Source organism: Nipponia nippon, unplaced genomic scaffold, assembly GCF_047370975.1.
Source record: "Nipponia nippon isolate SJK-2023a ecotype South Korea unplaced genomic scaffold, ASM4737097v1 scaffold_8, whole genome shotgun sequence".
In the NCBI taxonomy this organism is placed as follows: domain Eukaryota; kingdom Metazoa; phylum Chordata; class Aves; order Pelecaniformes; family Threskiornithidae; genus Nipponia; species Nipponia nippon.
In genome coordinates this window covers 33,311,485-33,333,064 of record NW_028262402.1, presented here as the reverse complement: position 1 = coordinate 33,333,064, position 21,580 = coordinate 33,311,485, and the positions used below count along the sequence as shown (strand labels likewise).

General features: G+C 38.2%; 1 protein-coding gene across 2 annotated transcripts in view; it reads right to left on the bottom strand.

Annotated features, from left to right (window-relative positions):
* Nucleotides 1-21,580, bottom strand: part of FRMD3 (FERM domain containing 3) — a 150,884-nt gene that overhangs the window by 47,223 nt on the left and 82,081 nt on the right. For both annotated transcript variants that reach the window (XM_087741522.1, XM_087741523.1), the window contains exons 4-5: nt 13,309-13,387; nt 1,126-1,223 (exon numbers count right to left, since the gene is read on the bottom strand). In XM_087741522.1, coding sequence (XP_087597648.1) covers nt 1,126-1,223; nt 13,309-13,387 — 177 coding nt within the window. The remainder of the gene's footprint in view (nt 1-1,125; nt 1,224-13,308; nt 13,388-21,580) is intronic.

The window sequence follows — 21,580 nt, the reverse complement described above, 5'->3', positions numbered from 1 at the left end:
AGTCAGTAAATACAGTGTAATATCAAGACACTTCCATCATCAGTAAGAATCCAGCATCTCTCAAGAAATGCTCCTTTGAAGAATTCATAGTTAACTGAAACAACAAAATACTTATAACTGCCACTTCAATCAATGAGTTCATGGTTTACTAACTGCAGCAATAATTAACAATCCTAAACTATTTTCTGTGGCAGAAATATGCTCTGTAAAACAGAGGCATAGGTAATGCTCCCCCTTTGAGTACCTGTCATTCTGGTACCAGGCAGAACTAAAACAATGCAGTCCAGATTCTCCTGTTTTTCACACCAATTTATCCTCGCTGATATGGGCCAGTTTAATTCTTTTCTAGCACAGAAACACAGGCTGTAACATTATTTAAGGTGGCCCACAGTATTTCATTACTCTTCTGAAAGATGCACCACTTAGGTACCCAAACATGGCATTTGGTGTTTTCATTTTCTAAATAAGCCTCTTTTAATAAGGTCTAGGCTCAGTCTTAGTTTGGACTTATACGGCATTAAGAGCTTAATTCATGTTAAGGCAGAATGAAGGCGACTTCCACACACATGATAGTCCCTAATCAGACATCTAGCTAACTATTTCTCTGTGTGCAATCCAAGACATATACCTGAATTTGGCCCTACAAAAATGATGCAGAGAAAGAGGGGGAGAATTAAAAAAAAAAAAAAGGAAAAAAAGAAAAGACCTTTCTCCTTGAATTACATCTACTATTTTTGCCATCATCACACAGATCTTCTTTACCATAAGAAAGGGCACTGAATGACACTTTTTCCTGCTTAGTTCAAATGGAATAGGCCACATTTACATTCAGGATTCAGAACAGAATTTTGCTTTGTTTATAACTGGAATCTAATATTGATGCCATACTTTTTCACTTAAATGCTAAGACAACCCATTGTTTTTAAATTTAAGTTCCAGTTTGGTTTTAGTTGGCTAAATGGCTGAATTACTTACAACATTTTCCAGTGCATGACAATGCAGGGAAACAGTACAACTAAAAAAAAATATACGCTATTGCTAGCTATATTGCCACAACTGAGTTTCTCTTTCTACTGAACACACCTATGAGTTGAGTATTTAAAGAAGCCTGCTGCTTGTACATACCTTGGACAATACAGGCACCCATGTATGCAGCATCAGAGAATGAACACAGCAAACGGCCATGGAAAATGTCCCTTTTTATTTGTAGATATAAGAGGTATCTGAAATATAATTTAAAAAATTAGGAAACAATGTGTCATCTTTTTACAACAGATTAAACGTATCAGTGTGAAACTAGTTGTGCAACTATTCTGAATCTTTCTCTTGCTACCTTAAACAGCAGGAAAAAGAGGCAATGCGCAACCACAGGAAAAACTAGATGTAAGACGAGATTTTTCTCAATAACAATGAAATAATGACAGCAGAAGTAACAAAAATTCACTAAGAAGCAGCGTGGAGAGTACTTTATTTAAAATGTAGAGCTGTTATGATGCTTATTAGTAATGTGTAAAAATTATGGTAATGTAAGTTTGTTTGAGCACCTCCCCTATCATTAAATACAGGTTTACACAATGAAATCTCTCTCTTTATTGCTCTAGGCAAAATAGCACACTGACCACAGTGGAGAGGATTTCTTTCCTTTTCTTTTTTTAATCCATCAAGAATCCCAGCTGAAGTTTTGAGGCAGAAGTGACTCCCTGAGGCCCAGGGGGGTGGCGGGCACAGGGGACCTGCCTGAGGGGAACCTCTCCCATTCCTCTCAGAGCTGTTCTTCCTCCAGAAGAACTGGGGAGAAGAAAACAAAAGGCTCCTTCTACCTGCCCTCCGTCTTCTACCATAGAGCAGCTTTATTTCTAGTAGCAAGAGGAGAGGCACAGCCGTGAGGCCATCGCCTTCTCTTTTGCTTTCTCCCACGGAGAGCAGCCTCTCAGAGATGGACCAGCTCACAGCCCAGTGACTCACTCGCAGCTCCTTTCCCAGCCACCCAGCTGGTTACAGCTGCACCATTCAGCAGCTTCACCCTTCTGGGAAAATAAACCATTTAAGCATTGCTTTAGCGAGATAAAGTCAACCATCTAGAGGGTGCTATCAGACATTCCCTGATGCTGCCAGTCCTCTCCAACCTTGAGCTACAGTATAGTCAATAAAAATGTGCTTTATGAATAACATTGATGTCAGACATATTTTGCCCAAGTTACTTGGATCTGTGTGTACCATGAGCTCCTGCACCAAGTAGCTTATCTGAAGCTTACAGTGAGTTCTAGATTCGAGCAAGACTGGAAGTATTATCTGAAGGGCAAGAGAAATTTTCCTCCTTTCCTTGGATTGTTACTAAATGCTACATAAATACAAGACAGTTATCACTGAGAAAAGCAATTTGTTCTCATTGTGAACACATCCCTCCACTGCATTACAGTATTACAAGTTTCTACAGGAACTTGGCACTTCAAGGCCCTTTTTTATTTTGCAACCCCCTTTTTTTTCCTGTAATCAGTGTCCAGTAACAGCTCACTAATTCACTTCCATAATTTGGTACTGCTACAGTACACATAGTTCCCAGAGGAGAACTTCATCAGGGTGAACCAAAGGCCACAGTGAGATGCAGTAAAAAGTCTTCATCGGCAACAGTAGCCTACTGGAAAAGGCTCAGTATATTGATGCAGGTACCACACATAACTTGGGCAAATGAGCAGTCCCCATCCTAAAACTTTTGGTACATCTTGCCAGAGTGAAAAATTGGGTTGTCGTTCTCCAGAGCAACCATTAGCTTGAGGGCAAACTGAGTTCATCTTTTAAGAAGTGCCAAAAAAAACCACCTATGAAAGGGCATCCCAAGATTTCACAGTATGGGCGTGTTAGCTGAGCTGTAAGGTCAGCAGATCTCCAGTGATACTGCACATTGGTGGTTTCTGAGTTTGAAAATTACTATAATGAGATATGAAAGTAAATAGGCTTCTGAAAAAGAATATTAACCCACTGCTCCCAACCTGCATTTGCAGACATGAGGCTGAGATGAGAACTAAGAATCTGAAGTCTCAGGACCGTGCTAGGTCTGACTCACCAGCTGTACAGATGTAAGCAAACACTGTGAACGGTTACTTTTCTACGACGATTTCGGTATTTACAGAAGAAAAATTAGTTTTGCAGAAAATTCTTTCCCATGTAACAGGATTAGGCACCAATGCTGCCCACCTTGACCATCTGTTACAAGCCATTATCTGCAGAGCCCAGGAGAATGGAAAATCTTCAAGAATTGACTCAAAGCACCTATTCAAGAGTCAGGCAGCCTCTCTCTTTCTCTCCCTCAAATGCTATGCAAAAAATCACAAGTTAGATTCCTGAAGTGAGATGGCAGGGAGTCCCCCTCCCACCAATATACAGTTATTTTATGCAAATAAACCTGAAAACACACACACATTAATTCAGTAGAATTCAAAACCTGTTTTTTTAATACAGGGGGACAGCTATGAATACTACAGTTTGTGATGGGTCACTAAGATACTACACTGGCACTTCGCATCAAAGACAATAGCAGCATCGACAGAAACCCCTCAGAATGAGGGCAAGAACTCATTTCTATGCATTCCACTAAAATTCTATAGAGATGAACATGGGAGTTTGGGTGGGAGTGTGCATACTTGTGGCATTTCTAAGCAAATAGTTTGTTGCTGACCAGGATCAAAGATCCTCAATGTTGTCATTAAATTTCTGCATCCATAATAGTCTCAGTTATCTGAGCTGATCTTAAACAAGAAATACATGGTTTTATTTTCCCCAGAAAGAAACCAAACAGGAATAAATATAGGTATTATACTAGTTTCTTGCTTAAGCCTGTTTGCAATACGAAACTACCAAAATTTGTCAAAAAATATCCCCCAAAGTTACCTTCATTACAATAAAAAATAATGTATGCTCTTTCAGTCTACATTGTCAATATATTAATTTTTGTCAATTACATGAAGCTAACAAAAATGTATTATTATCCATTTCCTCCAGCTAAATCACTGGCTCTGCAGGTTGTTCAGAATAAAAAAAAAAAATCAGAATTAAAAAAAATGCAGAAAATTTCCACTATAATTTTTCTGTCACTTCAGTATAACACATTTTTCATTGTCTTGTCTCCCTAACATACCTGGGAATATTTCCTTTCGGTAACAATTGGGAAAACACAAATACATATTTGTTAACAGAAAATAAATAAGAGTAAGTAGAGGATACATAACCAAAAGAGCATATAAGATATAATTTTAGGGAAAAGAACATTTGTGCCCCAGAGCTGATTTCTTCCCAGTGATCATCCTGGGATGACAGAGCTGAACACAAGCCATCATGTGGGCTAGCTTCTGTCACAAACATGAGCCATAGATGTTATTCATCTGTCTTTGCTTTAAAATATGTAATCCCCAGCACTTGCTAGTCTGACGAAGAAGCTCCATTTTTCCTCCCTTATATGAAAGGGGGTTTGTTGTTGGAATGTTTCATTGGCTGTTTGGGGGACAAGGGGCTGTCTCTTAAACTGTTCACGTACTTTTCTATTACACTAGTAATTTTTTAAATAAAAATACTGAAGTTTATTTTTTCTGTCACTAAGGTTCTGTGCTACTGAGTTACTGCATGCATTGCATGCAATTGCAATTGCTATATGCAATTGAAATCCTTAATGAAGTAGTTTGAAATTGCACTTTCAAAGAATTATTCCACTTCTGAGGAAAAAAAAAAAAAAAAAAAAAGAAAAAAAAACATCTCCAAGACAGAAGGCAGCAGTCAAGAGGGTAAAAGAGGCACAGGGCACAGTTCACAGTGGAGACTGGAGAAATTGTTGGCTGGGACACAATGGAAGCACTTGCACTTATAAGAAGGGCAGGAGAATACCCATGCAGAGCAGAATCAGAGAGTCTGAATGTGTTTTTCAGAGATCACCCACAGAGCAAGCTGCATGGGATACTGTTCATCTTCAAAGCAAGAAGGGCAGTCTGGAACAAGACTAAGTCATTAAGGAGTTCCTTCAAATGAATGAGATATATGCACTTTGGACTGAAAGCCAATGTTGCAAGCTTTGCTAAAGGTTGGCTGAACCTCAGACACTTCCTATAATTATAATCCTGATAAAGTAATTTATGTCCTAGGTCAGCAAAGACCTATGAATGTGTACCTGACTCCTGAATTCAGTAACGTTTATGTGTGTACTTAAAATTGCCTACACTTACAGAAATAACTTGCAAAATCAGATCTGATTTTGCTGCTTCTCGTGTCCTTCCACTACAGATGTTTTTTCTGAGCCCTGGCACAACTTTATAGCCTGATTTATAGCCCTAAGTACTCAGGCTTAGCAGCAAGCTAGTAAACGTGTGCTTCAGCGCTTACAAATGTCTATCATTGGAATAACCTCATTTCCATCTATTATCTGTTTGCAATACAGATGACTCAACTCCAGGTTAGCCAAGCCCTTCCTGCAACTGCAGATGAACGGTCAGCAATATCTATTCTTGTTTTCAAGCAGGCTTCATGACCCCCAGAGACCATGCTGCTAACTGCTTAACAGTCAATTTATTTATCTATTTTAAGATGTTCAATAAGGCAAGAAAGCTTTCCCACAGCCAAACTTTGTGGTTTGTCCACGCAGTATTTTCTTCTTGTGTTCAAGTCACTTCACTCATTTTATTCCAGTAACAAGCATTTCTCCCAGTGTTGTCACAGCCTTTTCCAGCTGACAGGCATGGTCACCTCAAAAGATCCACCAATGCTTCAAAAATTGTTATCTCAGCATGGTGTCTAACTTTGACTGCACTGCTCTTTCCCATGCTACTGTGCGTAGTCAGGTGCAGAGTAGCAGAGGGCAAATGCACGTGACTACAGTATTCCTTGATTGGGTGCTCTCCTCCCCCAGCAGAATTTTTGAGTTCCCTATGTGTATTATTCTGGACACTAACTTCACGTTCTGTCTTCTACAGTAGATATCATCAAGTACACTGCAGGAGCACTAGTTTTCTGCCAAAGCCTATGAATCTAACCTAAACACTAAATACTGCATACTAGTATGTAATACCACACCTAAGAGAACATCTTTTCCATGCTTTACAGTGCCACCTAGGTAACAAGGCTAATAGAGAAAATAGTTATGTTCTCTAAAAATATATTGCTTGTATACTTAATAATACTTGAGAAGTATTTTGATATCTTAAAAACTAAAGAAAAGCCATCACTCTGTTAGCTACTGATAAAACACGGAGCTGACAGATAGGTCTTGGAGTCATGACAGACAAGTCTCTGAAATCATCAACTCAAGGTGCAGCAGCAGCCAAAAAAGCCAATATAACATTGGGCATCATCAGGAAAGATATTGTGAACAAGACAGAGGGGCATTTTGCTTCTATTTAAAGCCTTGGTGTAATCACATTTTGAATGTTTTACCTACCTATAGCCTCTGCATCCTAAGCAGGACACAGCTGAGCTTGAACAACTAAAATGCGTGAGAGGATAGAGGAGAGATGGCGACTGAGGGGGAATAAGACTGAGTCTTATGAAATCTTGAGGGCAGTGGGAAAGGCAAACGCAGAACTGCTATTGATGGAATCCTGCAATACTAGAGCTAGGAGGAAGTCAGTGAAATCAGGAAATCAGGAAATTGCTTAAGGCAGACTAAAGAAAGTACCTTACACAGCAGGTAGTGAACTAACTGCCTCAGGAGGCTGTGAAGAAAAACAGTATTACTAAGTTCAAAAAAAGAATGATTAGACAAATTCATGAGCAACAGATCCAGAAAATAACACTAAAATGAATAGGCAGGAATGTAACACTTAAAATTCCTAATATAATAATTCAAGAAACCTTTTAGTGAATTTGGGTGAGGAGGAGATCATCTATTTGTTTGCTTGTTTTTCTGGAACAATATGAAAGTTTTGTTCACACTAGCATGGCTTAAACCCATCACAGCATTTGTAAAACAGATACACATGGTAATCTGCATGCCACAGTGACGTTAGTACAGCAGTTGCACTTTCAATCCACCTAATCAGTCATAAGCCAAACTCCAGCAGATTATTCTAATAATTAGGAGAGAAATTAGGGCATAGCCATCATGGCTTCAAAACATTATCTTCATTCAAACACAGGAAAAAAGAAAAATCTTTTTCTGTTAAAATATCTAACACCAAAAGTAGTAGGAACTATCTTGTTAACTTATTTGGGAAACTGCATGACTGTCTTTTGTGTTAACAAGCACCAGTAGCAAGAACCACCCTCCTTGTTCTATGTTTTCTGGAAAGAAGTACTAACGTTAAGGATTCAAACATGACAAAAGTCGCAGCACCCCATAACGCCATCCTGAACATATGTTCCTCCTAGATCACTAAAATCATCAGAGAAGCTCTGGATCCATAGTATCCAAGAAAACAAAACAAAACACAACAGCAAAATTATTCCCTCAGAAAGAAATAGTGCATTTTCTGCCCTGGGATGGAGGTGGGAAGGTTACTTGAAGAACAGCTTTCCAGTAATCTCAAATCTCTCATTTCTGTGGTCAGGATGATGACTGCCACTCGATCTAGCAATACATGGGCTTGTCCTCCTGGCTTTGGAGCTGGTCAGTGTATGCATTACAGTGTATGGTCTTTTCTTGGCAAAAGGGAAAAGTGTGAAAAATTACCATGCCAGCCAGCTGCTTGACACCATTTGCTACAGGAGAAAAAAAAGCTTTACTGCTACGCAAGAATTCATTTAGCTGATGAATAAAGAGGACAAAGGAGTGGTAAGGGACAAGCTTTGTTTTGGATACTGGTACTTGAAAGCCCCATCACAGCACAGGAACAGATTCTCCTCTGCAAGCTTCCACAACCAAACTGCATCTTCTCACCCCTCCTGCCTTCCCCTCAGAGGACCGCAAGAGGACCTCTGAACATGTAAGGTCTCCTTCTCCCACAGGCACAAGTTCCACCAAAAAATCCAGGACTCTCCTGGATAATTTTTTTCCCCACCCCAAATGCTATCTGTAAGCCTGCCAGCACCAAGTGCTCTTACTAACGACTCTCATTTATTTTTAAGATCTATGCTATTTAATCTGATTGTGAGTCCAATACTATTAAAACTATAAACTCACTTGCCAACTGCCAGTGTGGCCTCAAGAAAGCCAAAACAGACAAGTGGACTTGCAGAGGCATCAAAACACAGCTACCATTGCACGTCTCAAGAAAAGCAGGACAGGATACCCAGAGAGGCAGAGGTATTCCTAAACGATGCCTGGAAAAGGGTTCACCAGCACAGGCCCTCCTCATATTGGCTCATCCTTGGAAGGATGAACATATTGCAAGACTTCAACTTACAAATAAATGGTTTATTATTCAAGCATTAACAACCAGCTGGAGCACTATCAGCCTCAACTGGCCTCCCACTTCTGGAGGGAAAAGTACCAGGCTCTTCCAGCACAAGGCAATATCAAGTACAGCTGTTTGAGATAGGACTAGTCAAGCATCGCATGTATGCAGATGTATTGTTCTTCCTTGCCCAAGCTAGCTCACTCGGGGCTCTTAATTTGCCATGTTTACATACCCCAAGTCTTTGTCATTTTATATGACTTCCAGTTAAACATTTTTTTATCTGCTTTTCTTGTATCGAAGTACTCATTACACTGTATTATGACAGCCTAGTGATTGAAAAACTGCTTCTTGAATTAGGAAAAAAGGGCATGATGAAAGCTAGTTGAAATAATCCATCTTTGGTTAATTCCGCCAGCTACTCACCCACGCCCTCTTCTAGCTCTGTACTTTCTACAATAATCATGGATTACTGCTGATACAGTATTATCTGTAGCATTTTAGATCATTCCTTTGGGACCTCAAATGACTTCATATTCTCTCATTTTAATTATACATACATAGTATAATGTAGGGATTTGGAGATAAGAAGGCCTTGGACTGCTTTATTACATAAGAAAGAACAAACACTGATTTATTTATTACCTAAACAAGAACACTGAAAAATAACATGGTAAAAATCTGTGCCCAAGTGTAAACGGTCTTTGGATCCATCTGTACACACTTCCTTGACTGTTACCATCCTGTTCACGTGCAGCATCTCAGGCTTTCCCAGCTGTAGACCCTCCCAGGGCTCTGACCTGTGATCAAAGAATAGTGAAGAGAAGCACAGAGCAAAAATATCTGTGCTCTCCAGAGAGTGTAGTAGGATGCTGTGTGTACTGTGGATTGAATGAGCTCTGTAGTTACAGCTTCCTTCATGGCAATTTTATATCTTTGCATGCCATGCCAGCAGAATAATCTTGACCATCATAGTGAATTCCGAAATATCCTTTTTTCTGCATGTGGTTCTGTGCATATAGCCCTCTCACCATCAAGCCTATCATGCTCTCCGGAAAAACAACTGGAATGCACTAAAAAGATGAAAAAAAAGAAAATTAGGAGAAAAGGAAATTAGCAGTAATACAGAAAATGGACATATTCAAGGCCTCTACCCCAATCCTGTTTAGTGTCACCCAGAAAACAGGCTGCAGAGCAGATGCTGATTTAACAAGAAAAGAAACCAAAATTATGTTTTACAGGTATGTGTGGCAGGGAACAAGGGAGATGTGAAGACCTGCTTGTCATGTTGCTATTGCCTAATTAAAATCTAGTAGTTATTACTCTCATCAGGGATGCTCAGTGAAACCAGTTAAATGCTGTTTTCTGAAACTGAAGTACTTTGTTCAGACTTTACATCACCTGTAAGTGCTAGACAATCAGATCTAGAAAGCCACAGATGTACCATTCAGAAGAGCCTGATGTCCTCCAGATACTACACATTAAGCAGAAGTCAAACCCTCAGAGATGGTCACAGCATAGAGGAACTTCACTCTTCTACTAAGGTTAAGCACCTTTCTCTGTTTAAAAGATTATACAAAATGTTCAAAAATCCATATTCACTGTTTGTGTTGCAATCTGCTAAGCCTCCAGTGCACCTGAAATAAATTCAGAGGCCAAATCATTTGAGCAAAATAAGTTAAATCCTTGCCACTTTCTCATCACAATTTTTTAAAAAGCATTGGAAAAACTGCCAGATTAGTTTAACTATTAAAAAGTATGTCTTTCATCTTTCTCAAACACGTTTCAAACATGTACGGCCTTACTGCCCCGCTGAGGAAGCAGCATTTCCAAAAATAAGGACAGTCTTCTAAATCCACATTGACACAAGTTAAGGAGATGAATTAACAAGGTTAAGCATTGAAGTGCATTAAGATCTGGACTTTGTTGACACGTCGGGTTTCACATAGTTATTACAGAAACAAGAGAGCTCAAGGGGACAACCCCCATGGCCACTGAAGTTAACTTGTGAATTGTAATCCTAACACCAGCTGACACTAGAGAAAACAGTGATCAAGGACCACACAGAACCTCCTTCTGCAGTGAGAGGCAGAAATTTTGTCCTGAGTCCACAGAATCCCTTATTTAGCAGTAATATCTCAAAGTGCCTTAACATCCAGAGGCAGGCACTGATTTTATTTCAAAAGCACAGCTATGGAAGTGATCGTTAATTAAAACAGGGGAAGATGAAAGTAAGCTGCTGGAATGGTATGACGTGACTAACAATATTCACAGGCTTCCTTAGCAGTGGAACGAAATGCAGTGACAGGCAAGCTCGTGGCTCGATCCTTTGCCCAAGGCACTCCTGGCCTCTGAACACGTGGTGTGCACACATTTTCAGGCTCTTATGGTTTTTTTTTTATATAATACCACAGACAGCAGGATGACTTCAGCTAGGTCATTCTCCATCTTAGTTTCCTAAAAACAGTTCCACCTGTAAAATCACAGACTAACTCAAGGATCACAAGGATCCTACCAAAGGCAGGACAGAAATGAAGCAGCAGGAATCTGAGGTGACAAATACTCAATTTTCTTCCTGCAAGTGACGTCTAAATCTTGAATAGTATTTCTGCCCATGTTATACTATTTTCACAGAAATCAAACAATTTACCATATACACACACAGCTTCATGTACTGAATAGATAATAATTTATTACCATCAGATATTGCTACGGAAGAGCAGGAAAAACAGCTCTTTTTTACATCTGTACATCTCTTTGATGTCTCTAAGGTACTTCATTAAATATTTATTCCCATAAAGCTTTTACAAAGACTGCATCGACAATAATCCACATGGGGGATTTAGACAGGGTTAATTAATATTCTGAACCAAAGAGTAGTATGACAATGTGACAGGATGAGTCCTACTGTATCTTAATTTCATTATCTAAATCGGGACTACAGACACCCATCAGATTTCCAACAACTGAAGAAGCAAGAGAGCAGCTCTGTGACATGCTTAGGCACAGAGAGTAGCGGAAATGCAAAGCACTATTACTCTGACTCAGCTGACTCTATATACAGCTGTGAAGTACAGATGGCTTTTAAGTCAAAGGGTGACAATATTAATTTATTTTCAAATCATCTTGAGCACACATTGCAAGAAATGTGATTGTCCAGTGAACAGAGCATAGCTAAAAAAAGAAAATCTACCAAAAAGTCAACTAGTTATCAAGGTTTCATGACTGCCCTCTGTCAAATACTAATGGACCTTTTTATTCTTGAATTTCACCAATCATTGCAATTCAAGAAAAAATTTAACTCAAGCCAATTTAGAACATCACCTTGAATCTGACCATCTGCTTTAGACAATGAAGCAAATTCTCAGAGGTGAGTTACATGACTACACTTCATTTGCTCATTTCAGGAGCATTTCCTATACCTTGTTATTGTGTAAGAGACCTAGGCAGAGACAAAGCAAAGCTTCCCAAATAGCAACACTGGGAAGCTATAAAGCTGATCAGATACAAAAAGGTGTCACGTGCACAAGGTGGACCTATGAAAAGAGAAATTATTTCTCCTTTTTTAAGGTCTTAATAGTATTAGTTTTAACAAAAGACCATAAAACATTTTTCATACAGCAACTTGACTTTAAAAATTAATTTTAAATGTTCCACCAAAGCCTAAAACATACTGACAGCACAATACACTTCAGTGAGCTAATTCTAGGTGCTTTGCATTTTGATAAAACTTCTCCTGGGAGAGTATCCAAGTAGTTAAAAGAAAAAAAAAATCAATTAATTAAGGCTCTTGAATGAGGAAGGTCTATACAAAGTTTATACTCTGGCTCATGAAAAGTAAATGTTAATCCAAGGACAAACACTAACAAATAATGAAAATCCCTTGGCTTCCTGGTTTACAACCTGTTCACTCAGCTAAACAGTTTCAGTATTTCACCAAAGATAAACATCTATAACATGAACTGCATGTTCCAGCTGCTCTATACAAACTATAAACTTACCATTCAGCAGAATGCAAGCTGTTCCTGAAACTTTCACTCTAAGACCAGGGATAATGGGATCACTCCCATTCATGAAGTGACTCGTGAGCATAAGAATTTGCAGGGCTTGGAGAAAGCATCAATGAAGAACTCAAGACAACAAGTGCTCTGTGCTTCTGCAACGTGCAACTATTAGTCAGCAGTGTGACCTGCTGACTAACAACGTGGTAAGGCATACATACAGTACTGGATAGCTGGTGCAGAAGTCAAAAGAGCTGTTACTTTCCTACATTTTTTCCTCCAAGTACATTTCTTGAAAAATACCCAGAGCAACAGAATATTCACAATAGCTAGTAGGAAGGACAAAACTCCCATTTGTTAAGTATGGCTGATCTGTTGCACAGGTGTGTTTTCACAGCAAAGGCTGGAAAATTCCAGTGTAAGCAACAAGACTTCTTAATCTCCAGAGAAGCTGTACTTTAAAAACATAAATATATTGCGCCTCTACATCAGTTTGCTAAAGGTCTATCAGTACGTTAAAAATACTATCTATCTTGTTTGTGGTCCTAAAGACACACACAAGAGAAAATTCAGCAAGGCTATTCATGTTCCTGTTGAAAGAGTTAGGGCCATTACTGCATCAAACTTCACAGCTTATTTCTCAGAAAAAAAAAGAAAAACTAAGACGCAAAAGGAACTTACTCAAGACCGCAATCCTTGCCAAGGGAAGAGTCAGGATAACCCTTGCCCAGTCATTTGACCATTGCCTCTCTTTCTGAAAGTCCTACAACAGCATCGCCACTTCTCTGTATGTAATAGAAAAGTCCTCTTAAACTGCTTTTAAAAATCCATAGGTATCGCAAAAAATAAAAAAGCTATCAGTAGTGCAAACATCTGTCCACTCCAGTATTTTAGCATAAATAGTGAGAACCCTACTCTATGCAACAAACTGTCTTATTTTCAACTTGTTAACAATGTACATTAAATGCATGGACAAACAAACAAACAAAAAATACCTGGTGAGCTCTTCTTTAATCTTCAAGGGTTCATGTGGGTAGAATTTCACTCTAAAGCACATGGTATATGGTGGATGAGCTGAAACATTATAAAGAAAAAGCATGAGAACAGTAGCAAACAAACATTGCCTCAGCCACTCTGAAGGAGTGGCCTCCAAGAATCTTACAAAGTAGCCTGTGTGATGGTTAGCTCTGAAACATCAGGCTGGGATTCAAACAAAACCAATAAATATTATATATACATATGAAAAGAATAAAACATATGACAAAGGAGGCCAAAGCACATGCAAAATACAGCTAACCTATGCAAATCAATTTATAAACGGTTTTGCACCTCACAAGACTTATTGTTGGATCCAAGAAGTACAAAACACATCTGGGCTGCTCTTTTTTTTTTTTTTTTGGCAATTGATAAATAGGAAGCAACTGCATCTTGTCACAATGAGATACAAAGGTGTTATGTATATTTGTTATTCCTGATAATGATCATGCCTAGACTACAAAATAGAAGCAACTGTTAATTAAATTTGGTTAATGAAGCTAGAGACAAGAGAATGGTTTCTGTTTCCAGTATTTAATAAGACTATTACCTAGTCCTGAGCTACGGTATCAATACCAGGCCTTAAGTACAATACTTTTACTAAGAAGGAAAGGGAAAGGGAGAGGGAGAGGGAGAGGGAGAGGGAGAGGGAGAGGTCACAGTAACAGGAATTATTTCAATTCTGCAATCAGTGTCTCTCAGTTTTACATTAAAGAACACAGCTTTTATATCCCACTGTTGTATCTTTGATAGCATTCAAAATATTACCTAACCCTAGGCCAGTGATCTTTCAATGATTACAGGAGGGACAGAAAGCAAATCAAAGACTATTATTCTAATGAAAGAGGCACCTTGTGATAATCATGTTAGGATAAAACATGTGTGAAAACCACATAGAAGGCTTAAAAATATCACATCAAGCACAATACGCAGGTAGGCAGAGCCCTCAGAGCTATCTGTAGCCAGGTAGTGTCCATGTTCTAAATTCCAGTTCAAAGTGAGAAGGAAAATACTGCATCTTCAAAAGGTAAATGGTGTGGGGAAAAAAACCACCTATATTATACAGGCAGGCCTGCTGGTAACACGAAGAGAGAGCACAGGGATGGAGCAAGCACCAAGGCAGAACTTCTGTCCAAGCAGCAAGGGCCTCAGCACAGTAGGCCGTGCAAGGGTTCTCTTTACTTGTGTTTACCAGCACAGCCATTTTTAGATGGACAGAAAGAGAAGAAAAGCTGAAGCTTCAGACAAAACAGGAACATGTGATCACTGTGCTCATTTGGGAGTGTCCTATAGACCTGAGTGCAGAATGATAATCCTTTTATTAGAATATTTAACTATGAAATTAACTTTCTGCATACATTTACACTAGTACTCAACATTCATAGACCCTTACTTTTAATAAGTTGGGGTTTGGGGGTTTGGGTTTTTTTTGTTTTTTTAAAGGAAAGCATCCATGCAACTTTAATTCATAGTAAAGTGCAGATCTATAATATTCTGGTTAGTTTTAGAAATCCCTTAGTCTTAATGTATACTCAATGCACACAGCCAATCTAACCTTCCTAAATTTTGAAGAGACGGTGCTTTTACAGGAGGAAAAGAAGGGAAGGCAGAAGAAAAGGGCAAAGAAAATTACAGAGAAGATGGAGGAAAAGAACACGTGAAACAGAGAATTACATCTTAGTTATTGTAATCTATAACAGTAATCACTAAGCTACCAGAACATTTTACGGTACCATGTCCTCAAGCTTACTAGCTCACTGGCTTGTATAAACTGCATGTGGAAATTAGTTCAACAATCATGATATTCTGGAAGCTACTTTGACTGCAGTATTTACCTGTATGGTGTGGTTTTCCAGAAACACATCTCTGGATATCACATAGTTCCATGCGATGTACAAAAGCAACAGAAAATAACAATGCATTACATCTTTTGTTACGGTTGGTATCTTTTGGAGGGTTCAATAGCTTTTGAAGATGAAGGAATATTTTCCCCTTTCAAGACATCATGTTGCACTTTTTTTAAGTATGGTCAGCCTCAACAAAAACTGCTGATTTCATTTTTTTTCACTTGTTTAAATAACTACTCATTTAACATACAAGGAGGAATGTCAGAAGAGATGGGGATGGAGAGATGAAAAATACGATAAAAAGAAAGCAAGGAAACAATAACAAATAGAAACAAACAAGAGGAAATGGAGAAAGGAAATCAAGCCTTAAGTGTTCTCTAGGGATGGTTTGAACATTCAAGCTAACCAAATCTGGACAAGCCCTCTGAAGGCAAGAGAAACACTCAGACTGCTTTCTCTGGGCTTTGGAATCTTAGATGCGACCGCAGCATTGTCTTTCAGTAACTGGAAATAGGCTGCAAATCAGAGGACACTGTTATGTCCTCCATGCCCTGTAATAGCAAACTAGAAGGTAAACTGAACTCAACGTCCCCGGAAGGAAAACAGCCATCCAGAAATACACTAAGGAGTCATGTTGCCTGAACAAAGCAGAAGATAACATAAGTCATCATAAATAGTTCTGTCTCTTCTCAATAGCCTTCTTAAAACTACGCAAGGGAGAAAAAGTTGCACTTCCAGAATATGGTTCCACTTTAAAAATGTGATGGAAGAGCCTCAGCAAAGAGTATCATAATGAGGAAAGGACAGCAAACACTGCACTAAAAAATAGCCCACATTCAGTTAATAGCAAAAGTTATAACAGGAAGTGTTTTCCTTGTGGCAGAAGGACAGTACATGACAGAAGTATACACCAATTCACAGAATATGCAGGCAATTTGGCAAGGCCTACTTTGCAAACCTTTTGCTAGACTCAAGCTTCTGTAACAATATTCCTCCTCAGCAGTGCAGGAAGCAATACAAAACAAGGCTGCTGCAGCTTGCTAAAGAGAGATCCTTTCTCAGCAACACCTGCAAGAATGGCACAATCCCAACCTGCAATTCTAAATGTTAAAAACAATATGATCCCCTCCATCCAATTCATCTCTGAAGATGAGATAAGAAGGTACCCTGCAATTACAGAAGGAAACATGATCCTCTTTTTCTGTTCCTCTTTCCCAGTTAGAAAAACAGCCACAAACAATGAACATTGAAAGGGGAAGGGGGGAACCCTCACAGGTATCCACTTTCCTCTCCATCTTAGTTTTAAAATGGATCACAAGCCTCATGTTCCTCCAAAAATGCATTTGATGATACATAAATATTTAGTAAGGCCTTTGTCTTACAGATTTTACAGCACTGGAGAAATACACAGGAGAAGCTCATATTCGCTCATTCACTATACTCTTGTAGTGGAAGGCAAGACAGGCAGTGAATTGTATCAGCTCAAGAGATGAGATTGTCAAGCCAGACAATTCCTCAATTCCTTGAAAGCAAAATTACTTTCTACCACTTACTCACACATTAAAGTGAAAACATTAACAACAAACCTTCCCAAAACAGAACTCAATTTGCAGAAGAACATTTCTTCAGCACAGAACTAGCCTGAATATAATCAGTTTTATAATAGCTATAAGCCTTTTCTTTCAGAGTGGTTCTTTATCTGTCAGATAAGGAGCAGCTGGTATAGTGAAATGCCCAAGGGTTTGTCAGAATTTCCTAACATCACAGGCTTTGCTTTCTCACCAAAAAAGATTCACAATTACAATAATTTGAAAGGACTTCAGTGTGGAGAATAGTACTGACTGCAAACTCCATTGCAATAGGGCTATTAATTTGCCAGTTTATGTGCTAACAGCACATAAGAGATGAAGGCAAAAGAACAAATAAAACCATTTAAATGATATCAAATGCTGAAACCACTCATGATCTAGACCCTCATGAAGGAACTACATGCACAGTGTGGAAGTTTTCCAGGCAAATGATTGTATGGTTTTAGGGTTTATTTCAGTTGCATATAACTAAGACAAACTATCCAATGTACATGAAACAGTAAGGATCTCCTAGCTAAAAACCAAACCTCTAACACCCTGACCAAAACAGAGAGGGATATGGGAGCTGCACCCCTTGGCACAGATACCAATGCGTAAGAGATTGAGTCTCACATGCATTCATTTTTAAGCAAAGCCCACTGAATCATTTGTCTTCTATGTAGATGAAGGGCTTATAAGGAATAAGCCTAAGAAAAACTACACATTCATATTACCATTTTCTTCATAGAAAGACAATCTGAAAGAACAAGAAAAAAATATTTATGTAAGAGAAAATTTGTTTTCAAAAGCTGGTGAAAAACTTGATTGAAGATGTAGAAGTGTGAACCAAAGAGGGAGAAGGATGAAGATTCTCAGCTGCCACTTTTGGGAAGGTTTCCTGTTTGTTTTTAACAACTTGCTTTTCATCCAGCACAAATACTAGCTTCTGTAATGAGCTGTACTGGCAGTGTTGTTTTTTGATTAAACATGGAGTACAGATGGCTACTGAAAGCCAAAAGCAGATGTTTAAATTGTCTTCATAGCCCTGAGAATGCAACATTGCAGAAAACTTCCTGCATATCTTCTTGACGTTACATATTCTCTGAACTACCCTACCCTACCAAAAGTTAGTGCTTATTTAAAAAAAACAAAAACATTACACTCAAACAGTCTTCATGTTCACTGATGCTGCAGGAGGATCTCTGGGGAACCCTAAGACATATGCTGTTGTTTCCGTATACCTTTTCCCTTACTAAATGAACCAGCTGTTTATCCATACCATTTGCTAAAAATATTTATGACAGACAGAGCATTATTCAGTGTTTTTATTTTACGGATAAGAGATACCTGATCTATCGTAAACCTCAAATTGTGAGGTCTTCCTCATTGCACTCAATTATTTATGGGACAACACAAGGCAAGTTACATGGGACAACACAGTTATAATAACGCTTTAAAGCATGTTATTAAGTCTTCGTGAGGATCATAGGTAAAGAATATACAGCATTCAGATTAGTGCCTGAAGAATCACACCAAACTTCCTGTTTTCACTGTGCATGGATTTATGAACCTCGCATTTGATTAAACTCTTTTTCAGATTTGTACTGAGACACGAACACTGATGACAAGTTTGTTGAGATTTAAGAATCTTTGGAAAGTTTTACACAACCCACCTCTGCATCTGGGTTCTTGTTTCCCCTGGTTCATTCCATCTCCTTTCACATTTTATGACAGCTTTAGAGATTAAGGAAATTAACTTAACAAATTGCAGTGGCCTAACACAGGAGAACATCCTTTTTGCATTACTCTCTCAGATCATCTGAGATGCAAGGCAGCAAGAAAAACATGTACATTTCTAACTCTTCCACATCAGAGCAACAAAATTGATTCTGTTCCACTGTTATCAAGAACAAAACCCATATAGTTGGATATTTCCCACAAAGCAGGTTACAGGATAGCTGTATACTTATTATACAGAATAACCTCTAAAATTAATGAAAAAAGAGAGAGAGAGAAAGTGCATGGGAGAACTCTGTTCTTTATTTAAACATTAGTGGTGATGTGACCAGTAGGATTTACACCAAGACGTTCCTAGAGAGAAAATAAGTAAAAAATGTAAGACGGCCAAATGGAGAGGAACTTTACTGTCAGCACCTGGGAGAGAATAAGTGTACACAAAACCATGCAAAAGAACAGAAAAACTGATTTTAAAAGGTCTTTTAGAACACAAAGATGCAGCTACCTTAGGCAACCTTCCAAAGAGTTTTTCAACACACTATTGGAAGCATGGTGCTCACAGCTACTGATCAGTAGTCACCAACTGGCTTCAACCAATACAAACAAGACTGGAAGTGGTTCAGGACATTTCTCAGAGACTAAAATTTCCCCTCACAGGCAAAATTAGTGGTAAAAATGGCTGAGGCACGGACCCAGACTTTACACATCATATTGACACAAACTTTTCAGTGAAGATGGACAATGCAGAGGCAGATCCTGAGACAAAAAAGATTCTTCTTGTATTGCACCAGTACACATTTAAATATGGTTTTGTATGTGATAAGACAAAATATAAAATATTTTGGAAGATTCCTTCTGTCATGTCCCAGTATTACTAAATATGAACTTAGAGCGGTCTTTGCTAAAGCTAAAGAAATTAAAATGGTAGTGCATCACACAAGATCCTATGCAGACTTCAGAGCTTCAAACATACAACGTTCTGTCCCAGCAAGAGAAACATATAGTTGCCAAATTGTGATTTCTGTATAACCTGACTATATAGAGGGATTATACCTGAATGATTCATGTACTGCTGAGGCTCATGAAATCCCGTACCTACTGAAATTTGTATTAGAACACTACTCCCAGTCATTCATTTCCTGCTCTGAATATTTGTCAATACTGCAATTAATTAATTAAGCTGCATTAATAAATACACTGAAAAACTTGTTACTGTGCTGGGGGAAAATGAAGTTCCCCACAAACGGTAGCTGAGATCAAGCACACAGCATTTTTCAAATTTTGCTGCATGTATGCAAGTGCTCTGTAATCGCATGTAAATCTGAGCGTTCAACTGAATTTAGAACATTTTGAATCATTAGTATTAATACAACCTACTCTTGCATCAGAGGAAATGAAAGTCCATTCTTACAAAACACATCATTTAAATGTTTTCTGAATTGCTTAATAACAAAGAAAGAAAAGGGTACCTCCATCTAATACAGTGAATAGCTTTCTGCCACCATTTCTCCCAGAAGTCATATACATTATGTATGTTCTATTAACCAGTCACTGCATTGCTTCAGTTTTTACACTTTCCACCTGCTACTAATTTCAGTCCTCACTTGTGTCACCTGAGACAGTGATGCTTTTCAAATGAATATTGGTAATTTCTTCTTCTGAGTCTAAACCATTTCATAATAAACTGAATCTTTTTAGGTAAAATATGAATTAACCTTGTGTGCCTTTAGAAATTGTTTAGTGTCCTACATTAATATAGCACATTTTTAGAAAAATAAATCAGATTTCATATCAATCCTGACATGAAATGCTTACAAAAAGGTCCTTGAAACCTGTGGGAGCAAAAGATGCATCTTATGCATAATCTACATGGATTCTACACATGCATATAAAATATATATATCTCCTTGCCTTGTTTCCTTAGAGGGTTATTGTAGCAACTAAAGTCCTTCATCTGTTACAAAAGATAAAGTTAAGTTACACTAGTATTAAACTGAAGTCCCTCATGAAAAGCCAATCACATTAGTTAATTCTACTTCTGTGTCCTAAATCTATGGCTGATAACAAAACACCTTTGTTAGCATTTCATTCTCTTTTTCTCTTGTTGTTGAGACTTTTTCACTGTGATAAATAACCTCATACTAGCTGCATTTTAGTTTGATTTTTTTCTATGCATTCATTTTTGTCTCATTCATTTTTCTCTGAAGATCAGAGTTTTGATTAGGATTCTACCCCAAAAGCCACACAAGTCCTCTGATGAGACCATCACATCACTACATCTATGGAATTTATGGAGTACCATCAATCACATCTAGGCAACACCTATATGCAGATAGAGTTGTTTTGAATAAATCAAAACACTCTCAGTGCATCTGTTGGCAGAGTTCCTGAATATGTTGCTATGCAAAGTACAAGAAGAAGTGTGAGCCCTTATGCTTTGTTGGGTGAAAGCAGTGATACAAATGCAGATTACAGGATACTTCGAGGAAACTCTGTTCTATTTTAGATAACACGCTGGAAGGAAGGAAGAGAGAAAGATAATTTGTAATTACTACAGTCCCTCTTTTCTTCCTTCACTAGCACTGCAGAGGAGCACAACTTAGTTTTAGCTTGACATTCTTGAACTTATTTTTTACCAAATAACACTCCAGCTACCTAAACATTAGATATAAACAGTTCACCCTGAATATGCTGGGTATATGTGTGCATGCTTATATACACATGTATGCCCATGTTGCAATATATACTATTGCTGCATTCATGGAAGAATTTATTGAAGTACTACATGTAGTCCAGACAACACCCAGGATTAACTCTTTTTACCTATTAGACAATCTCTTAAGCCTTGTCACATTTTAAAACAAATACATTACCTCTCACACAAACGACACCTTGTACTTATGCTTAAAACAGAAAACAACTGCACACAAAGCATGTGAGTAAAATTTTCCTTCTTTTCACAAACTGTGAGTAAAATTCTCCTTCATTTCACAAACTAAGTAGATAGATAGACAACAGCTTTCATTAAACAAGACATAACTCCCAATGTCCTAAATCAAGTCTCCAGAACTGCCAAATAA